The sequence below is a fragment of the Euprymna scolopes genome, chromosome 15 (assembly GCF_053919585.1).
Source record: "Euprymna scolopes isolate OS-2025 chromosome 15, ASM5391958v1, whole genome shotgun sequence".
In the NCBI taxonomy this organism is placed as follows: domain Eukaryota; kingdom Metazoa; phylum Mollusca; class Cephalopoda; order Sepiida; family Sepiolidae; genus Euprymna; species Euprymna scolopes.
In genome coordinates this window covers 127,975,233-127,996,883 of record NC_136496.1, presented here as the reverse complement: position 1 = coordinate 127,996,883, position 21,651 = coordinate 127,975,233, and the positions used below count along the sequence as shown (strand labels likewise).

The 21,651-nt window shown below is 32.4% G+C and overlaps 1 protein-coding gene and 1 pseudogene across 1 annotated transcript; both read right to left on the bottom strand.

Annotated features, from left to right (window-relative positions):
* Nucleotides 1-4,590: 4,590 nt before the first annotated feature.
* Nucleotides 4,591-4,728, bottom strand: LOC145294418 (U2 spliceosomal RNA; annotated as a pseudogene).
* A 3,984-nt stretch (nucleotides 4,729-8,712) lies between these two features.
* Nucleotides 8,713-20,527, bottom strand: LOC145294254 (uncharacterized). Its single transcript, XM_080141353.1, has 5 exons — nucleotides 20,255-20,527; nucleotides 17,525-17,610; nucleotides 14,851-14,899; nucleotides 14,385-14,470; nucleotides 8,713-9,058 (listed from the first exon to the last, which is right to left on the bottom strand). The coding sequence occupies exons 1-5, from the start codon at nucleotides 20,369-20,371 to the stop codon at nucleotides 8,803-8,805; spliced, it is 594 nt and encodes a 197-aa protein (XP_079997479.1). The 5' UTR covers nucleotides 20,372-20,527; the 3' UTR covers nucleotides 8,713-8,802.
* Nucleotides 20,528-21,651: the final 1,124 nt, after the last annotated feature.

Here is a 21,651-nt window from a genome sequence, read left to right as displayed (position 1 = left end):
ACCAAAACCACGTGATTTTTAGAATATGACATCTTCATTCTGTGATAAGTGTGTAGTACATCAGAAATATTTTTCTGATTATTTTTTAAATAAGCGTAATTTGAAGTATACACCGAATTTTATGTTGAGACTTAAAAATATAAACATTCGAATTTCTTTAGATGTTTTTTTGAAATATTCGTTAAAAAAGAGTATATTGTTATATTAAACCTTTTGTTTAAATAATTTGACTTTGACTGTTTTATTAAAAAGAAGCTGAAAACATTTTTCACTCAGTAGATTTGGAAGATTGTCAGTGAAAGAAATACAATCGCCAAAAGATAAGCGTTTCATTATTTCTAGTTACCACTTTGAAAAATCACTTGCAAATGCAACTGTTTCATTTCCCTGGAGTCTAAGCAGCAAAGTCTCTCCAGATTTCCAGTATTATCCACCTCTTCCGAGAACTTTTGCAAATGAATTTGCATTATAGCAACAGTCGTTTGCCAATGACTTTTTACTGACAATGACCATTAGTCTAACTTCTCTTTGCACTCATCCAGTGGAGGTCTGGTTAGTACTTTCTCTCATCAGTCTTTCCACCATCCTTGACCCTTCACAACTATTTGGTGTGGTGCCAGTTGATTCTAGCACTACAATTTTTTTGGAGGGGGGGAGTGAGAGTTAGCTTTATTTACAATTTTGCAGTTTCAGTTTTCTCGGTTCTATATGGGGTTCTGCTATTTTTGCTTTGATGCTATTGCAGTTTCCACATGACCGATTAACGTTTGTAGCTCATGTGGATTAATTTCCACATCAAGTATTTTAATAAAGATTTCAACACAGTTTTTTAATATTATGATCTGTTGTACAATTTTCAATCTTCCCCTTCATTCTGATTTCTTCTAGTATTTTATTCATGTTGTTTGAGACTGTTCTTAGTGCTCCTACAATTATTGGTATTATGTTGATTTTCTTTGTTTCATATTCTTTTCAGTTCTCTAGCAAGTTCCGTTTTCTGTCGCTTTGATCTTAACCCTGTGGTTTGCTGGGACAGCAAAATCTATAATTTGGCAATTTCTTTCCTTCTTGTTATTGCTGGTCAGATTAATTTTTCTGTATGTCCCTCCATGTCGAAAATAATTTTGTAGTTTTGTTTACCAGTATTGTCTCTGGTTTGTGCTTGTACCATTTGTCCATATGTTTGAAGTGCAGTTGTTTTAGAGCTCCGTGTCTGGGGGGGTGGGGAGGGGTCACACAATCCTGATTCACAGGACCAATTAACGTAACCAGGTCTAACTATAAGTTCCTTTGGCTGCGCCTTTTATCTTAATCTAGTGATGGACCCTTCCAAATGTGACCAGACACTCAGTGGTCATTGAAAATCACTACTGATGCTCAGATTGCACGACGTTCAGTCCGTGTGGCAATGCCTTTAATATGCTGGCCATTTGTTGCCAATAGTCAGATTTGCGCTCTTCCTTTACAGGTACACTGATCAGCAGACATGAGCATCTTGCAGCTACAGCTGTGTGTCAGGTTCAGCGTAGATTATTGGATTATTCTCCACAATCAAAATAATCAATAACTCGGAGGTCCTTTTCTTGTAAACGAAAACAATTATTGCCTAAAACAATTCTAGACACAATTTATGCAAAAAGAAAAGTTTTATTTACATGAATTCTTCTACGTTTAACTAACAAACTAATTTTGATGCAGACTTGTCGGGTTGCATTAACTTTCTTGAGCTTAGAGATTTCGGTTAAATTTAGGTTCTGCATACAAAGAAAGCCATTTGGCAGAAGTAACGTCAGACAAATTTTTAGCTAAGGATGACTAAAACTGTATAGAAAGTACTTTTTTCTTTCTTTTTTTTAAATGCAAAAAAAATAAAAATAGAAGTTTTATTCAAACAGTTTTTATTTGAACTTTTATGAGAAAATTATAACCTTTATAATAATGTGTTTACAAAGTCATTTTTTTTTTAAATTCATGTAGTTTTTTTTTTAATAAAAATATATTATGGACTGTTTTTTTTTAAATATATATTTATGAACTGTTTTTTACCATATAATATGCTTAGGTATCACAGGAAGAATACATAATGTAATTAAATCCTTAAGTAAGAGAAAAATCCAGGTTGTCCTTGACAGTGGTACATCTAAACAATATGATATAAATGCAGGAGTACCTCAAGGGGCTATCTTTGGACCTTTATTATTCTTGATATTCATAAATCACCTTTTTTTTTTTTTTTTTTTACATGGGGTTCACCACTTATCAAGGCCCGAAGGCCACTCAGGGATAAGGGTTATTGCATGTACAGTAATCAATGAGATAGTATTGTAGTAATCATTAGTATTGGGGGTTTTGATAGAGTGTCTTACTTAAGGGGGCGGTTTGTCAGGAGTTTGTTTATGTTGGACTTGAAGACGTCCAAGTTGTAGTCAGGTGGGAAACAGGTAAGCGACAGAGAGTTCCACTGGCGTGCAGTTCTAAGAAAGAAGCTTTGCTCATGGAATCTACGTTTGGATTTAGGCACAGATAAAGAGTGGGGAAAATTATTGACAGTAGTTTCAGCCAGACGGGTGTTTCTCGTGAAAGATTGGTGAGGGGGGACCAGAGATTGGAGCTCAGACGAGCACTTACCATGGAAATAACGATAAAACAAAGACAGGCTCGTAATGTCTCTTCTGTGGGAGAGGGGTTGCAGGGAAGAGAAAAGGGCACCCCCCACTAAACCACAAAGTCTATTTTGTACTCTGTCAAGGCAGGATAGGCTGTTTTTAGCAGCTCCTACCCAGATGTGGCAGCAGTACTCCATCCTTGGCTTTTATAAAGATAGAGAATTGCATCAGTAGTGAGATATCTTCTGGAGCGGTAGAAGGATCCCACCATTTTCCCAGCGTTCCTGGCAACAGATTTGATGTACGTGTTCTTTTTAGATCAGGAGTAAAGGTCAAACCCAGAAGCTTGTCAAAACATGGAGCCTCTCCAAGACGAGAGCCATTCATTTCAATTGATGCAAGATTGGGATCAGAACGTTGATGATGTAAAGATAGAAGCTTGGTTTTGGATGCATTAAAAGTGACCAGCCACCTCTTCCCTCACTGTACCACATGCTCAAGATCAGAGGAGAGAGAATTAGAGAGAACTTTGTCATTTACGGCCTTTGATTTGTTGCCATAGATGGTCGAGTCATCAGCATAGATGTCAACGAATGATTTAAGTATGTGTTTTGGGAGATCATTGATGTAGATCAGGAAGAGAGTTGGACCCAGGATGGACCCCTGAGGGACTCCAGCATTAATACTGTGGGCCTCTGATTTCTGCCCATCAACCACTACTCTTATGAACCTATCGATAAAATTGTTTCTGAGATGGGTATATTTGCTGATGACACCACTCTCTATAACAGGCATGAGGGGAAAACAAATTAACACATATTTAAGGAAATGACAGAAACACTATAGGATGACCTCAAATCTGTAGTGGAATGGGGACAAAAATGGATGGCCACATTCAATGCTGCCAAGACTAAGCTGGTTTCCTTCAATAATTGCAGGAAACCTTCTCTATCACCAATAGAAATGGCCAAGAAAACATTACCCAAAAGTACTTCCTTTAAACTCCTAGGCCTAATATTTACAGGGAACATGAACTGGAATAGATACATTGAGAGTATTGCCAAGGCTGCTGCGAAGGTGGGTTCTCTCTACCGTGTTAGAAAACTACTTACACCTGAAAGTATCCTGTACCTCTATAAGGCCACCATTCGCCCATGTATGGAGAACTGTTGTCATATTTGGGCTGGTGCATCTGCTGCTTGTCTCTCAACAGGGTTCAAAAGAGAGTCGCCAACCTGATAGGTCCTGAACTGTGATCTAGGCTTCAACCTCTGTCTCATCGATGAAATGGTGCATCCCTCTGCCTGTTCTACAAGTACTTTAATAGTGAATGCTCTGACAAACTACAAACACTTGTACTTCCTCGACGTGAATACCCTGACAAGCAGCTAAATCCCACCCATTCACTGTAGAGATGTCTAGGTGTAAGAAAGTCTTCTACATCAATAGTTTCTTCCTCAGAACTGCTAGACATTGAACTCCCTTCCGGGATTCTGCGTTCCCAAGTGTACTGACATGCAGAAGTTCAAATGTAATGTGAACAGACATTCTGCTACTCATCTCCCGTCATAATACCCCTGCAACTTATGTCCCCGATACTAGCCCCCTACTTCAAAGTGCCACTTGCCTTGTTTGGGGTGAAGATTGAAAAAAAAAATAAAAATATATATATATATATATATATATATATATATATATATATATATATATATATATATTATGAACTGTTTTCCATCAGTTGTTGGTAATTTTTATAAATAATAAAGTATAAAAATACAACTTTTATAATTAAAGTTAGGTAAATGTCAATATTGGAATACCCTGACCAAATCCCAATGTCAAATGACTTAAATAAATAAAAAGTAAATGACTTAGAATAACTTTAATGAACTTAAGGATGACTTGAATGCTTAAAACATAATTGGAATCCTTCAAAAACAACTTGAATGATCTGGAAAATGATTTTGAGACTGACTGTTTGTAAAGTGGGTGATCATTTTACATTAAATTAATACAGAAAAGTGATCCCCCACTTTATATCACAAAGTTACAAACATAAGTACAGCGTGTAGTAAGAACAGATACTACACTTTGATCTTGGTCAAAAGGCCAAGAAAAGGGTATTTATTTGCTCCCCTACTGAGCAAATAAGGCACAAGGCCGATTTTTAATGTGAGGAGTGAAGGGGAAATGGGGACCAACTCCCCGGGGAGTAGGGGAGCTGGATAGTGACAATTGGTATGAAGGTCTTATATGTGAGGTATCCCCCACATATGGTATGAAGGTCTTATATGTGAGGTATCCCCCACATATGGTCTTTGCTTGCAGTATCTGCCAGAATAGATACTACACATTGATCTTGGCCAAAAGGCCAAGAAAAACTTAAAAAGCTAAGAACAGCATCTATTAACAACAGACCTTTGATTTTAACCAAAAAGGCCAAGCACAAAAGTGTTACGGATAGACCAACCGACTTAAGAGTCGCTTTCACGCGACTAAAAAACTCCTCTTGGTCAAATAACACAACAAATAAGTAATAAACAAGATTTCTTTTTTTTTTTTCAAACATAAAATATTTGAAAAAACAAAACATTTATGGTAAACGTCGGTAGAGGAATTTTGGCAGATGACTATTAAAAATCTCATTTCATTTGACTATTGCAAAAAAAAAACAAAAAAAAAAAACTGTTCATAAATATTAAAAAACAAAAAACAAAAAAAAAACAGCTCATAAACATTTTTAAAATAAAGGTTATAATTTTGTATTTTTATATTTGCTTAAAAAAAAAATACATTCAATACGGTTTTGGTCATCTATAGCTAAAAATTGTCTGACGTCACTTCTGCCAAATGGCTTTGTAAACACGAGGATGCGGAAGGTGAATTTAACAGAGATTTCAAGCCAACCCCTCAGGTTCCTTGAGGAAATTTACATATTTTCTCAATTGAAAAAAAAAAAATTAAAAACTTATTTAGAATAAAAAATAAAAATAAAAAAAGTGAAAATTTCTATAAGATTTCCTTAATCGTCAGTCAAATTTCTTTTTAATCTGGATGGTTTCATTTATTTTTACAATAATTAATTTTGTGGAAGCTTTAAAAATTATTAACATTTGAAATTGCTACTAAATGTTAATAATTCCTTCAATCTCTAGTCATTCACTGGTCCACTTTTTTTCACACACTGAGAATTAAGGGTTATAATCCACTAACATACCTCTAACTTCCAGCATAGTGCTACCGGAAGTAGTGACAAGACAAATCAGCTCATTTGCTTTTTTCTCTCACAGCGATCCCTTTTTTTTTTTTTTTAAATTATTATTCACGTTCACTCCAAAAAAGGCATATCGCCACTTGGACATAAGGGGCTACGATTTGGGACCATGTCTTGGAAAGATTAAGATGTTGGTTTACATTACATTTGAACTTTTGCATCAGTACAGTCAGGGAAGCAGGTAGTAGGGAGGAAATTCCAAAGTCTAGTTGTTCAAAGGAAGAAACTATTAGAGTAGAAAGCTTTCTGGTATTTAGAAACCTCAACAGTGAAGGGGTGTGATTTTGTTGCTAAGTGGGTTTGTCATGGATATATACATCGAGGGGCACAAGTGGAATAAGTTCATCAGAGCACATTTCATAATGTCGTTTTTTGACGTTCACCTATACATAATAAAACTTCATTTTTGCACCAACCCAATACTTGTAAAACAGTCACGGGGATGCAACATTGCTAACAAATTGGGACCTATTAGATTGGAGATTCTTTTTTAGACCTTATCCAAGAGGGAGAAACTAGCCTTGTAAAGGTGCAGGACACTCTCAGGTGTGAGTAGTTTTCTAGCATGATAGAGGGAGCCCATCTTCCTTGCAACAGCCTTCGCAATGTCCTCAATATATTTGCTCCAGTTAATATTTCCTGAGAATATTAAGCCAAAGAGTTTGAAGGAAGAATTCTCAGGTAGGGTGGTATTTGTTTTGCAAATCGGTGGTTGGAGAGGCTTCTTGTAATCTTTAAAAGAGAGCATCTTAGTCTTACTAGCATTAAATGTTACCATTTATTTATGTCTCCATTTTACTACGGTCTGGAGGTAATTTTCTAAGGATTCAGATATTGTCTCAGATTTGTGTACATCTGTTCGTCTCTCATGCATGTTATAGAGCATTGTATCATCACATATACCCATCTCGGACACAATATTATCTCCCCTGTGTATGTACTCTTTTTTTTATTTATCTGTCCAATCTTTCTCTTTTATTTAATAATCATTGAAAGTTGTTTTGGTCTTATTTTAATTAAGAATTATTGAAATTAGTTTTATTTATTTATTTTTTTTTACAGAATTATTGAAAACACCGATTGCACTTTTTTTTTCAAGAATTATTGAAACTACTTTAAAATCTTTTAAAACTATTTTGAAATATGTATCGGATACTTTTTTATGTTTGAAATTTTGTTATTTTGACTTTAATAATTTTATTTTTGTACTTTTATAAACATATACTTATTATAAAATTTCAAATAAAATAAAAAATTTTTTATTTTAATTTTGTTATTAAAAGTACAAATAAACACTAATTATGTTATTTTTATCTTTTTATAATTTTGTTAATTTTTATTGTATATTTTTAATAATGCCTTTTTCTCATGTTTTATTTCAATGAATCACTTCATAATAGAAATACTGAAGAACAATAAAAATGAAGGAACTGATTTGCCTTGTCAACGCTTCTGGAAATTAGAAAATATGTTAGCTGAAATAAAAATATCTTAATTAATAGTTACGACTTCTGGTATAGTACTTCAAGGGAAGTAACCCATATCTGGCAACGCTGATTCATTTGCTACACCAAGGTTTGTTGGTTCTTCTGTTATTATAGTGAAATTCGAAAATTAAAATATTACATTTCAAGTAAAATCAATATCTACTGAATTATCATGTCACAGTAATGAACATATCCCAAAATTATGAAAAACGATAAGGTATAAGGTATAAAATTAATTATTAATGAAAATAATTTTTGAAGACAATTAGTGGAAATTGAGCTTTGCAAAAAAAAAAAAAAAAAAAAAAAAAAAAAAAGAGAGAGAGAGAGGGGGGGGCAAATCTTTTCTAAAAACAATCTTTGGTTAATTTAGCAAAACTTAATTTTTGCTAATTGTCTTTGAAAACGGGTTTTATTAATTAATTTTCTATCATAATTTTTGGATATTTTTTTATTACTGTGACATGACCATTCAGTAGCTACACTTAATTCATTGGTTTCAATTGAAATTCAATATTTCGATTTTCGAATTTGGTTACAATTACGGTCTATCTTCATTCCAGAAAGAGAAGTAGAGTTGGAGAAGTTTCTTTCTAAGTAATTAAAACTTGTTATCAAGATGATTTTCTCAGTTTCCTAATCTAGAGAGAGCCAGTATGTTCACTCCTAATAGACTATTTTATGAAGGGAGGTGGGTGCAGGATTCATACAGATTTTCAATGTCCATTTTCAACGTCTTCTCAAGATAAAATTCAAGTTTTCAAAATAAAATTTAGGGGTTGTTTTACAATCCACAGCGATCTGAAAAAGTGGTAAAAATCAACTATACAACAAATAAATGTTACCAAAGCCAATAAAAGTTACTTTCCAACATACCTGCATCATTTTGGAGTGTTTTCAAGTAGTTTTAAACATTATTTATTTCATTTCAAATCTTAAATCTCTTTACAGTTTTTAATTTCCAACCAAGATAGGTGCCATCTTATCCATTTTTATTTTTTTAGGCCAGGTCGGCCTAATTTTAAATTATCGCAATTGATTTTTTGGGGTGGGGATTCATCATTGGAGAGACCCATTCATGCAAGGAAAGTATCTTTTAGAGAGAGGGAAATTATATTTATGGCAATCGCCATTACTCTCCCCAGCATTTTCAAGATATTTTTTTTTTCAATAGTGAAGGGCAGTCATAAATTTGAATTGAGCAAACCTAGTGCTTAACAGTGGCATATGAATGGCAAGCTTCACCCTAGTTACTTTTATTAGTATTAATTTAGCACAAAATGCCCCCCCCCATCAGAAGCTGCAAAAAAAAACAAAAAAAAAAACAAAAAAAAACAGATTATTAAATAATTTAAAACAGTATAAAGTTTGTTTTTATATCAATAAAAATTTACTTCATAAAAATAAGAATTGCAAAAATTATACATTTTCTGAGTCAACTGTGTCTAAAATTGCGTCTTTTGACTCCTGAACTCATTTTGGGGGTCAAATGAACAACAGCTGGTGATTCATAGTTATCATTTTGGGGACAGTAGAGAAGTGTGTGTGCATATGGTCCTGTGGCTTGACACTTTGGACAAACGTATTTCTGAAGAATCGGACACGTCACAAGGCCTTTCTCATTTTTCAAGCTGTGAGACAAGTATATACATTTTTGTTCTCCATTTTTCCGGCAAAATGTACACGGGAAGCTGGAGAAGAGAAAAAGAAAAGAAACAATTATTGAAATTAATTGATAAAATCAAACTGAATTGCAATAAACAGTGGCATTGATGATAATAATACAAGATGATAATTAGTGAACAGGAAAATAACCAACATTGCACAGAAATGTGAAACAAATTCAGTTTTAAGTAGGAAAGTCAAAATTAAGTCAAAGACATCAAGTGAAAGCGGAGAACTTCCATTACTGAGAGGCGCTACTGATTCAAACAGAAATCTGCTTTTTCTGAGTAAAAAAAATAATAAAAAGCAGAAATTCATATCCTGCTAATATTAACAATACCACACCATTTTTTCTTTCCGTCAAATAAACTCAAATCCAGCATTATTAAAAAGAGCAAAGAAATATTATCTTTAGTTTTTTTTTTAATCGGCCCAGAGTTATGATCATTCAAAGTATCAACAAATGCATGGTTCATTGGACATTTTGCCTTAAGTCAGTCCTATTCAAATGCATATAAGCTTGTGACTGAAAAGACAGGAAATTTGCACAATTTACAGATTAACTCATCTTTAAAAAATTGTGTCTTCAGATCTTTTTAAGATATTATGACAAAATTTTGAACATATCATAACATGAAGGTCCAGATGGCTGTGTTTACGATCATCTCACTTGGTAAGTTATCGACTAATTAGCATATATCATATTTGGATTCATTGGACTCTTGTTCTCATCTTGAGTGTGATTTTCACAACATTTCAGTTGATATAACCTCTGACTTACTTCAGGTGTATCTTGTCAAATTCAGGAATGTTTCTGTCAAACTCAGGAATCTGGATTGAATTTCGAGTGGAACCTTTTATTTACTTCATGGGAGTAGCATGCTCTTGTTCTGTCAGCCATGGCTGGATAGAGGTCCTAAGTAATTCGCAATTATATTTTTGGATTGCCCAGTGAGGACTGAACCTTCAACCTTTAAGAGAATATCCCTTTTTACAGTTGATTTTTCCAAGTACTCTAACCACTGCGCCACGGTTTGAATTCGACAAGATACAACTTGAAAAAGGTTGGAAGTTACATTGACCAAAACATTGTGAAAATAACACTCAAGATGAGAACAGTAGTCCGATGAATCCAAATAATATGGATAACCAATCCTCATCTCAAAAATTCAGAAACAAAATAGCATATATCAGTTTCATTTTGACAGCTTTAAGTAGAAACATCATAAAAACAGCTAAGAAAAATGGTAAATAAGGTTGTATCGTCATATGAAGCATTATTCTGATGGACATTATCATTTGTCTTTATTACATCATGAAAAATCCAAGATGGCGACTGGGAAATCCAAAATGGCCACCACGACACGATTCAAAGAAATTATTAACAAAATATGACTTGTAGCATATCAAATTAAAGGAAATTTTATACAGATTAGAATTATGTTTGAAGTACATTAAACTAATTAGCATAATTAAGTTTAATTTTAACGGCTTTAAATGGAAATATCATAAAAACAGCTTAAAAAAAATGGGATGTAAGGCTTTATCACCATGCATTATTCTGATGGACATTATCATTTGTCATCATTACACCGTGGAAAATTTAAGATGGCAACCGGGAAATCCATTACATGATTCAAAGAAATTATTAACAAAATAAGGCTTGTAGCATATCAAATGAAAGGAAATTTTGTACAGATTACAATTATTTGAATTTAACTTGAAAATACTTTAAAAAAAAAAAGAAGAAAAAAAAAAAAGCAGAGTAACATAACACCAAACTTTCTTCTATTCAATTTTTTGTTTGAATTGAATATTTTTGAAAAAAAAAAAAAAAATTTTCTGACACTAAAACAGAACATTACCAAAAATATTCTTTTTCTTTTTAAAATCTAAAACTGATATTTTCTAAATTCAAAATCAAATAATTAAAAATGAAAATAAAAATGTATACCTCATTGCTGTAAACCACTTTGTAAACAAACGTTTTATGAATTTATGTCGCTCGTGATGTACAACACTCAAAAAAAAAAAAAAAATATTGACGCCCACTATCATTTCTATCGATGCGCATGTAAAATGTTCTTAACCAATTCTTTTCAAATTTTATAAGAAAAGAAATAAATCGATTGGTTATTACATACCGTTTGAATGAAGTTTTTATCTTGATTTATTTTTGTACTAGAAAGCCTCAACTTCAAGATGTTCTCACTTTTGACTGGAAAGTCACAGCTGTTTTGTCTGAATTCGATGATAAAGACAATTCTTTTCTCTTATTGTTTTAAAAATATGAAACGTCATCGACGAGAAGAACTTCCGTGTCATGTATTTATATAAATAGACCTAAAATGCGCGCATTTGAAAAGTCATCTACTGTTCGCAGATATGCCATGATGGTGAGGTTCATTGCTAATAGATGGAATTTAATTGCAATTTCTTGGAATATTCAAATCACAAGAAAAATATTAAAACACCATTTTAAAGAAAATTTTATTTTGAATCCAGTCAAGTTTTGTATTGATTGACGTAGGAGAATATTAATTACTGATTTAAAAACTATGACGGGTCGGATTAAGTAACATAATGTACATTGTCCAGCGCTAAACGGTATGTCGTTTGGTATTACTACTAATATGCAATCAGCAAGGGGAATAATTCTTACTTTTAATTAAAGAATATAAAAAGAGTTGTTTCCCTTATAGAAAAAATTGAATTTCTTTTTTCTGTTTAATTTTTTAAAAGCTGAAACAAATAAAAATTAAAATGACCAGCAAGACAGTACATAATAAATTAGATGTTAAAATATCTCATGACTAATTTGTTATTAATGCCATAGCATCGCATTCCTGCAATCTTTTTGTTTAAACTAAACCACGTAAACCAACGTAATAGATGCACTGAGACTAAAGCTGCTTTCAGGACTGCCAGCAACCACTGTAAAAGAGTAATAAAAAATGCAAGAGAGCTATATGCCCAGTCTGTTAAATCCAAGGTAGCTGATCAGCGGCTTGGTTCCCACCAGTTTTGGCAAATAACAAATAGGATCCTGAACAGAAGTGTGCGTTCTATCCCAACCATTATCAATGGACCAGAGGTTATCTCGTCAGCGTCAGACAAGGCCAAACTATTTGCAAAGAACTTTGCAGCTAATTCTACCCTATGCGACGAAGGCCATCAACTCCCCATATTTCCTCCTATAACACAGAACAAGCTAGGTAATATACAAATATCCGTGCATGAGGTCGCCAAGCTAATAAAAAACCTAGATTCCAGTAAAGCAACTGGCCCTGATGGCATCTCAATTATAGTGTTAAAAAAGCTTCAACCAGAACTTGCTCCCATACTTACGAAACTATTTAAGCGCTGCCTTAAGGAGAAGTGCTTTCCGACCCCCTGGAAGACCTCATCAGTTTGCCCTGTATTTAAGAATTCAGGTGATAAGTCATCTCCCTCTCAATACAGACCAATAAGTCTTCTCTGTGTTATGAGTAAGTTACTGGAATCAATATTAAATAGAGAAATAGTCAACCACCTCAGCAGAAACAACCTTCTTAGTGACACACAATATGGTTTCCGCTCTGCAAGATCTACTGCAGATGTGCTGACGGTTATATCCCACAGGATTAGTGAATCTCTTGACAAAGGCTTCCTTTCTAGGGCAATTGCTCATGACATATCAAAGGCCTTTGACAAAGTATGGCATAAGGGTCTACTTCACAAGATTTCCAGCTACGGTATAACTGGAAATGTTTTCTCAATCATTAAATCATTTCTCTCCGATAGGCTCATAAGAGTAGTGGTAGATGGACAAAAATCGGAGGCCTGCAATATAAATGCTGGAGTCTCTCAGGGGTCAATCCTCGGCCCAACTCTCTTCCTGATCTACATCAATGACCTCCCTAAACACATACTTAAATCATTCGTTGACATCTATGCTGATGACACGACCATCTACGGCAACACATCAAAGGCTGTAAATGACAAAGTTCTCTCGGATTCTCTCTCCTCTGATCTCGAGCGCGTGGTTCAGTGGGGGAAGATGTGGCTAGTTACCTTTAATGCATCTAAAACCAAACTCCTATCCTTACATCATCAACGCTCTGATCCCCAGCTGGCATCAATTGTGATGGATGGCTCTCGTCTGGGTGAGGCCTCGTGTTTTGACAAGCTTCTGGGTTTGACCTTTACTCCTGATCTGAAATGGAACACGTACATCAAGTCTGTTGCCAAGGTCGCTGGAAAGATGGTGGGATCCTTCTACCGCTCCAGAAGATATCTCACTACTGATGCAATTCTCTATCTATATAAAAGCCAAGTACGGCCAAGGATGGAATACTGTTGCCATATCTGGGCAGGAGCTGCCAAAAACAGCCTATCATGCCTTGACAGAGTACAAAATAGACTTCGTGGTTTAGTGGGGGATGCCCTTTTCTCTACCCTGCAACCCCTCTCCCACAGAAGAGACGTTGCGAGCCTATCCTTGTTTTATCGTTATTTTCATGGCAGGTGCTCGTCTGAACTCCAATCCCTGGTCCCCCCTCGCCAAACTTTCACGAAAATCACCCGTCTAGCTGAATCCACTGTGAAAAATTTCCCCCACTCTATATCTGTGCCTAAATCAAAACGCGGATTTCATGAGCAAAGCTTCTTTCTTAGAACTGCACGCCTGTGGAACTCTGTTCCGTCTGCCTGCTTCCCTCCGGACTACAACTTGGATGTCTTCAAGTCTAATGTTAACAAATTCCTAATGAACCGCCCCCCTAATTAAACACTTCATAAAATCTCCTCACTAACGTGATGTACTTGCAATAACCCTTATCCCTGAGTGGCTTCCGGGCCTTGATAAGTGGTGATCACTGTGTAAAAAAAAAACAAAAAAAAAAACTGATAACTCAAAAATAGGTTATTAAATATTTAATTTTATCGTATAAACTACTTGTGAAAATTCAAGTGTATTACATTTTTTTTGTACACAATTTACACTAATTTAGATATTAGACAATTGGATTGTAACTTTTTCATTCAAGTCATTATGTAAAACTGTTGCCATTGTAACAAGGTTTATTTATTTTTTTTTTAGACAAACTGAAGCAAAAGGGATTTTAGTCTTGTAAATAAACTTTGAAAGAAGAAGACCAACATGCTAGGTTGAATCAAATATTGATGTATCCAAGGCTGAAATTCCAAAATTCGGCTGACATAATTTAAGATATTAAAGATGTCATAACAAAAGTATCCTGCAGTAAAACTTTTTCTTATCAACTAAATTCCAAACAAAAATAATCACTTAATGAGAATTCTAATTACGAAATTATGTATCTGTGAAAAATAATTAGAATTAAAAGAACTTACGTTATGTTTGGATTATTTTCTTTTTCTTTTCTGTTATTGAATTCCTTGTCTTTTATCACACAGTTGGGAATTTGCTCTGCTTTAATCTGCAAGGAAAATTAAAAAATCTTCAATTTTTGAAACATGAAGTTTGATTATTGATGGAATGGACAAAGTGTAAATTCAGTACCACAATTATGTTTGCAGTTGAAAGGAACAAGTTTACGCATGACACCATATCTGATATCACCAAAATGCTAAACTTTGTCAGAGGTAGAAATATAAACAAATTCAAAACAAAAAAACAATTCATGTTTCTCATTTCAATACATAATAGCAAAAATTAAGATCTCTCTGCCAAACCAAGCAATTAAAAACATTGATATGACAGAAATGCATAAAAATAGAAATCGACAAAGTTATGAGGTTTTTTTTAATGTTTTAATTTTGTGGAATTAAAAAAAAGAAAAGAAAAAGACTCACTTACAAATTTTTCATGCGTTGATTTTTCATTAAAATAAAAGTTTGGCAAAAATCTGAAAAGTAAAACAAAATTAGTTGTCAATTATTTCAAGTTCGTTTATTGTTGAAAATAAAACTAATGACATTTTATTCATTTTATCAAAACGATTCTGCCATCAAAGAGAAAACTTGAAAACGGAATACAGTTTATTATAATAAAAATTTAGAATACATGTGTGATATGGTTTTATTTTGGCTGTGCTAAAAAGAATGATGACCTAATGTACAAAAAAATATCTTTAATGTGGGTGAATGGGTGGGGGTCACATACACAGGAAAATGATGGGTGGTTTTCTCAATCGACTGAAAATATATATTTCAAGTATTATACAACAATCAGTGACACTCATGCAAACGTTAACTGTATGACTTTGCTGTCAAATGTATCCACACATTCGTGTTTATTCACTGGTTTTATATACTGCATCTCAATGTGTGTTTTTATATGTTTTTATAATGCATGTATGATTCTTTTTTTTGATCATATGTTATGTTCTTATGTGTGAGCAATCAAGAAGCAAGAGACTAACAGTTAAACATTCCAAATTAAAATGACAGAATGTTTAACTAGTCTTTTAATGGATTACTAACTCCAGTCCAAATACACAAGCGGTGACAGAAATAAAACTTCAGGCGTGCATGACACAAATAAATGGACATCGTTTTAGCCTGTTTTTTTTTTTTTTTTTTTTTTTTTAAATTTATGTTGCTGATTCTTGCAATGGTGCATATCTGATTATCAACGCTGGAATAGACATCTTTCCGAAAGCAGATAGCATATCAATGGAATGCAAGACACTTTCTCGTAGCTTAAATCGACTTTATTTCTGGATTCAACACTGGAACATTGTGGTTGGATTGAGCCATGTTGCAATATCTTGGGACTACCTTATATAATTCTTGTCTGTCATCACCAGCTATCTGCCCTTAGCAGCCCATTAGTTAATAATTTATTTTAGAAATATATTGGAATCAAATATATCTACTAGCTAATTTCTGCTCGCTTGTCATCATAGGGCCCCATTTTATAACACAGGTAGACTATTTTTTCGTGCGTTAACTTTTGCAAATGGTTCCAATCAATAATTATTTTATTTCCAAAACTCTACATAAATTGTTAGAGGTGGATTTCGATAATGAGTTTTTACTTGATTTTTAGGTAAATATTTACGGCACAACGTTGGCTATTTCAGATAGAAATTACTATATTATGATGTGAGAGTACTTGCTCTAATGGTGTGAGCAAGAAATGACATCATGCAGATGCTGTAAGAAATAGTCTTATGATTTGTTTTCAAAATGAATTCTTTGATGATAGCTTGTGTGAAATTTCCTAGTGAATAATAATAATAATAATAATAATAATAATAATAATAATTAAATGCATTAGTTTCATTTTTAGATGTAATGCAAGTTTGCTGATTAAATTGGATGTAGAATGGAACTAGAATTATAATTTTCATGCATAAAAAGATTGATTGATAAAGTTGATGTACGAAAAATATGCAAAAACAAGTGTCTGATAGTCATCATGTTGATGTCTTATTTTTAAAACAAAAAAGGAATAGACCAGTTTATTTTGTACTTCAATAATAAGTGAGACTAATGCTATTTCCTGATTGGTTTCCAAATTTCATGACGATATTCCTCATAGAGCGTTAGGCTAAGGATAATGAACTTTTAAAAGAACTGCAGAAGGGGGTAAAAAAAAAAAAACATTATCAAAATAGTTGTTTAATGGCATTAAGATTTTTATCACTGTATCCTTTTTTATTATTCTGGAAATTTGTTGACAACAAATAAGAACAAAAACATAATCTGCATTAACTCAAATACTGTGTCTAGAATACGGAAAATTGAGTCAAGACCCTAAATTAAGTTTCACCTTTAAAATTCAAAGGTGGTGATTGAAATTCTAAATCAGATGTTTCCATCTGGGGTTCACAGAGACTAAACAGAATCTTTAAAAGAGCCCTTTATCAATCTGGATAGAAAAGCAAACCAAAACTAAGAGAAAGATACTGAGGGCAGGCAGGACGTAATTCTTTAATGAAAAACAAAAATCAGGAGTGGAAGAATGAAAAGTAAAATCCAATCAAACAGGAAATAAACCGTTTACAGAAATATAATTTTTATTTTTTTTTATTTAAAAAATAAATAAATAAATAAATAAAAAATAAATAAAAAAAATAAAAAATCAAATTTAAACTCACATCCATACGAGAACAGTGATTTAATTTTCACTTTGTCTAGATTTAATGAAAAAAAAATTCAATTCTAATAAAAAGTAGAAAACCCACAGCATAGAATTTTCCTGTCTTTCTTGATTAAAAACCAAACAAAACTTCTTTGAACTAAATCTCTTAATGAGGGCATCCTAACTGTGGAAAAGGATATAATGAGACCTCTTCCTAACCGACTACAGAATGGTCATCTTCAAGTCTCGTATAAACAAATACTTGATAAGCCGTCCTCTTAAAAATTCAATCTTAATTAATTTGCACACCCACTATTTCTGATCTTCTCTTCACGCTAATCATCATCAAACTAAAACTATTTAATTCTTAACCTCAAGTGGCCTTAGGCCTTGATAACTGGGGACTTATTCAGTGAGGACTCAAATGAAAAGAAGAACTTACTTCATTATTGTTTTATTTTCATTTTCTTCTCCTTTATTTGATTCCAAGTTTCTCATCACAAGTTTAGGGATTTGCTTTACTTTAATCTACAAGTAAAAAGATTGTCTCATCAATTTCTGAAGCATGAATTTTGATTATGGACTAAATGGACAATGGACAAAGTATACATTTAGCACCACAATTATTTTTGCAGTTGAAAAGAACAACTCTCTGCTTTCACTAAAACACTTGGCATTCCCACAAAAATACCTACCTCCACCTGCTCTCTGTTTCTTTAGATGCAGTGAAGTAGTTTTAGTTTTAACTTTAATTTGTCTCCACAGTTTAAAAATTTGTACAGAAAAAAAAAAAAAATAAAAAAAAAATAAAAAAATAAAATGCTAATTGTAAGGCAATCAACTCTTTTTATACACTTCAATTAAATGCAAGTTATTCTCCTGATATGCTTGATTCAGATTATCCAATCATAACTGATAACTTTCGATATTAGAAACTATCCAGGCAATAACAAATAAACTATAGTAACGTATATTATTAGTCTCATTAACATGGTATAACAATAATATTATTACAATGTCAATAACATGGTATAACAATAATATTATTACAATGTCAATAACATGGTATAACAATAATATTATTACAATGTCAATAACATGGTATAACAATAATATTATTACAATGTCAATAACATGGTATAACAATAATATTATTACAATGTCAATAACATGGTATAACAATAATATTATTACAATGTCAATAACATGGTATAACAATAATATTACTACAATATTATGGTGCTCTCCCCTACATTTCGATGTAGCAGTTAAACAGAAAAGGAATTTTTGGGTTGCCCTAGACTACAGTCAACCACTTAGCTTTTAGCTTGGCATTTTATTTCATATTTTAATCTTCGTTATTTTGAGATATATATATATATATACTTACTATATGTATTTACTCTTGAAGAGTCCCGACTAAACAAGGAAAGTTTTTTTTTGTTTTAGTCATTTTTATTTAGCATGACCACTACTACCCCTTTCCCTCAAAATTATAAATAAGAGACAAAAAAAAAAAAAAAAAAAAAAAAAAAAAAAGTGCGAAATAAAAACGACCCTTTCCGCTAAAACAAACTTTCCTTGCTCGAACAGGACTCTTTAAAGATGAATATGATTTTCAAGATATTTTTAATTTGAAAACGTCTTCGAGATTTTCAAGGATTTTGAAGATAATAATAATAATAGAAATTAGGCCTTTTTAAGGCAAAAGTCAAAATCCAAGAACTTTTCAAGTCTGTGCAAATTCTTGATTGAAAGTCTTTAAAATAAGGAATCAGTCGAATATACTTTGGAATTCTAGGGGGCAGAGACAATTTTTGGTGCATATGTCAACAGAAACTCAAAAGGTATAATTTGGCACGCTTATTAATTAATATACACAAAACAAAGGTAAACAACCTCTTACAATGAAATGATGTGAATTAATCAACAAAAATAAAAAAATCATATCAGATACTTCTCCTTTTTCCCCCCAAAGAAAGTCCACGAGATGACTTTTCAGATGATTTTTTATTTTCATTAATTAACAAGTTTATTTAATTTTTGTTGATTAATTAACATCATTTCATTGTAACAGGTTGTTTAATTTTGTTTTGTGTACGTTAATTAATAAATTTATTTTTGTGTACGTTAATTAATAAGTTTATTTTTGTGTACGTTAATAAGTTTATTTTTGTGTAATACATTAATTAATAAGTTTATTTTGTGTAATACATTAATTAATAAGTTTATTTTTGTGTATGTTAAGCAATAAGTTTATTTTGTTACTTAACATTGTTATATTTAAGTTCGTTAATTAACTTGATTTTTGAAAACTGCTTTGGAAATTGCCGGGTTTAACCTCACTCAGGTATAGTTAGATCGTTAACTTGTTTCGTTTTCGTAAACTGTTTTGGCAATTTCCGGGACTCGGCTACAGTATTTGCATAATCATTTTTTCATTTAAAATTCTTTCATTGTTCCACTGATTTTTTTTGTTTTGCATTTCAAATTATACCTTGAAAAATATGCTTATTTTTGGCTATATTTATGCTGGTTATCTCCCTTAGATTTGAGTTTCTGTTGACATAAGCGCCGAATTTTTGCAATCCTTGGAGTCAGAGTAAAACCATATATATTCCAACTCCATAACCTAAAAATATATAAAAAAGTAAAGATGTGTAAAAATAAAGATTACATAACTGAAATTATGGGTTTAGAAAATTCTTTTGTGGAATTAAGCTATCAGTGTTTTCACAAAAGAAGGCTTAAAAAAATGGGCTACTAAGAATCAAATATTAATTTATCAGATTACTTGCTATCGATGCTATCTCTGAAAATCCACAAGATAACTTCATATATTAGATAGACACATGGAAAGCGCCCCCCCCCCGGATAAATTAATCATAAGATTTAAATCAGTTCACAAAATAAGACACCAAAAAATAAACAAAGAAAACAGTGAAAGGTATTTATTGCCGTGGTAAAGTGTGTGAAAATAAATATTTGATAACAAAACTGAAGTTATGGGCGTAGAAATGCTTAAATTTTGTGAAATTCCAAGCAGCAAAATCCCACCCCTTTACTGTAGATGCCAGAAAACTTTCTACTCTAATAGCTTTTTTCCTCGGACCGCTTGCCTTTGGTATTCCCTCTTGCTCCCTGTTTCCTTAGATGAAAAAGATTTACTTACACAGTTTTCATTCTTTGTTTCATTTAAATTAATTTTTGTAAAACACCTGAAAAAAGAAAAAAAAGTAGCGTTAAAGATCATGGATGGAGAAAAAATTCTGTAATTTGTATGAAACATGGTTTTATGTTGCTTTTGTTAAATATTAATAAATTAATTAAAATCCAGTTATTATTGCGCATGTAACATGAGAAAATTAAAATGTGTTGAAATGAAATCACATGACATCAAGTCAAATTCAGTTGCCTTCTGTTGTTGATTGGGCTTATACATAAAATGTTGATACATTTCAAGCGTGTTTTTCTCACATTTTCATGCGTAATATTAAATGGATTTTAATTCGAAATAATTCCTCATTTATTAAGATTTAACAAAAACAACATAAAACATATAACTTTCAAAACTGATATGTAGTTTGCTTGAAGCATTGTGTGGGATAGGTATGTAGTAATTTAGAAGGCTATTACAATGTGAGGAATGATTCAATTGTATTAAGTATAAATGTCTTACTTGTTATGTCTGTGACAATATCCATTATATTTTGGGGAAAAAATTCCTTATTTCAAATGATAGATGTGACTATAACTTTTAGCCGACTGAAAGTTTTATGGAAATCTACCTTCTGTATCGTCAGTTGCCCAGAATCTCTTCAGTAATAAGAGAAAGAAGAACACGATATATCGGACATTGCTACAGAAGAAAAAATGATGAATTGTAGGATGCTACACACAGAACCACTAAAGTAGGAAGATCTGTTGAGACATACACAAAATTATTGACAGTAGGCACTCGCTTACAACTTAAAGATCTTTCTAAGGTCATGGAAGATAGACATGTGGAGGGGAAAGAAGAAATTTTCCATATTTTTTGTACTCCTTGAGCATTGAGTTCGATGGCGACAAGCAGAAAAATTTAATGGTCGCTCCCTTAGTCCCCCCCCCCTCCGCACGTAACATTTTTTATTTACTGACGTTGCCGTAGTAACTAAATGATTATTTGTCACATTTACAAACATTTATTTATTTTGAAAAAAAGTTTTACTCTTTATGAATATTAAAAGAAAAAAGTTACTAAACATTTATTAATAATTTCTCACTTTTACAAACATTTGTTTTTAAATGACTTTTATTATCAACTTTTTTTTAAAATAGTATTTGCTGACAAGAAATATCAGTTAAATTTTGCAAATATCTTTTCACCCCCCCCCCATGGGGTTTATTCCAAAATCTGTTGTTAACATGGAAAGGATGAGGGTGTTTATTCTGAAAGCCGTTCTTAACATTTGTGGAGGTGGATCTAATGTAAAATAAATAAAAAATAAATAAAATAAAAAATAACTGAACCATTTACTGATAATTTCTAACTTTTACAAATATTTTTAATTTACATGCGCGGATGAA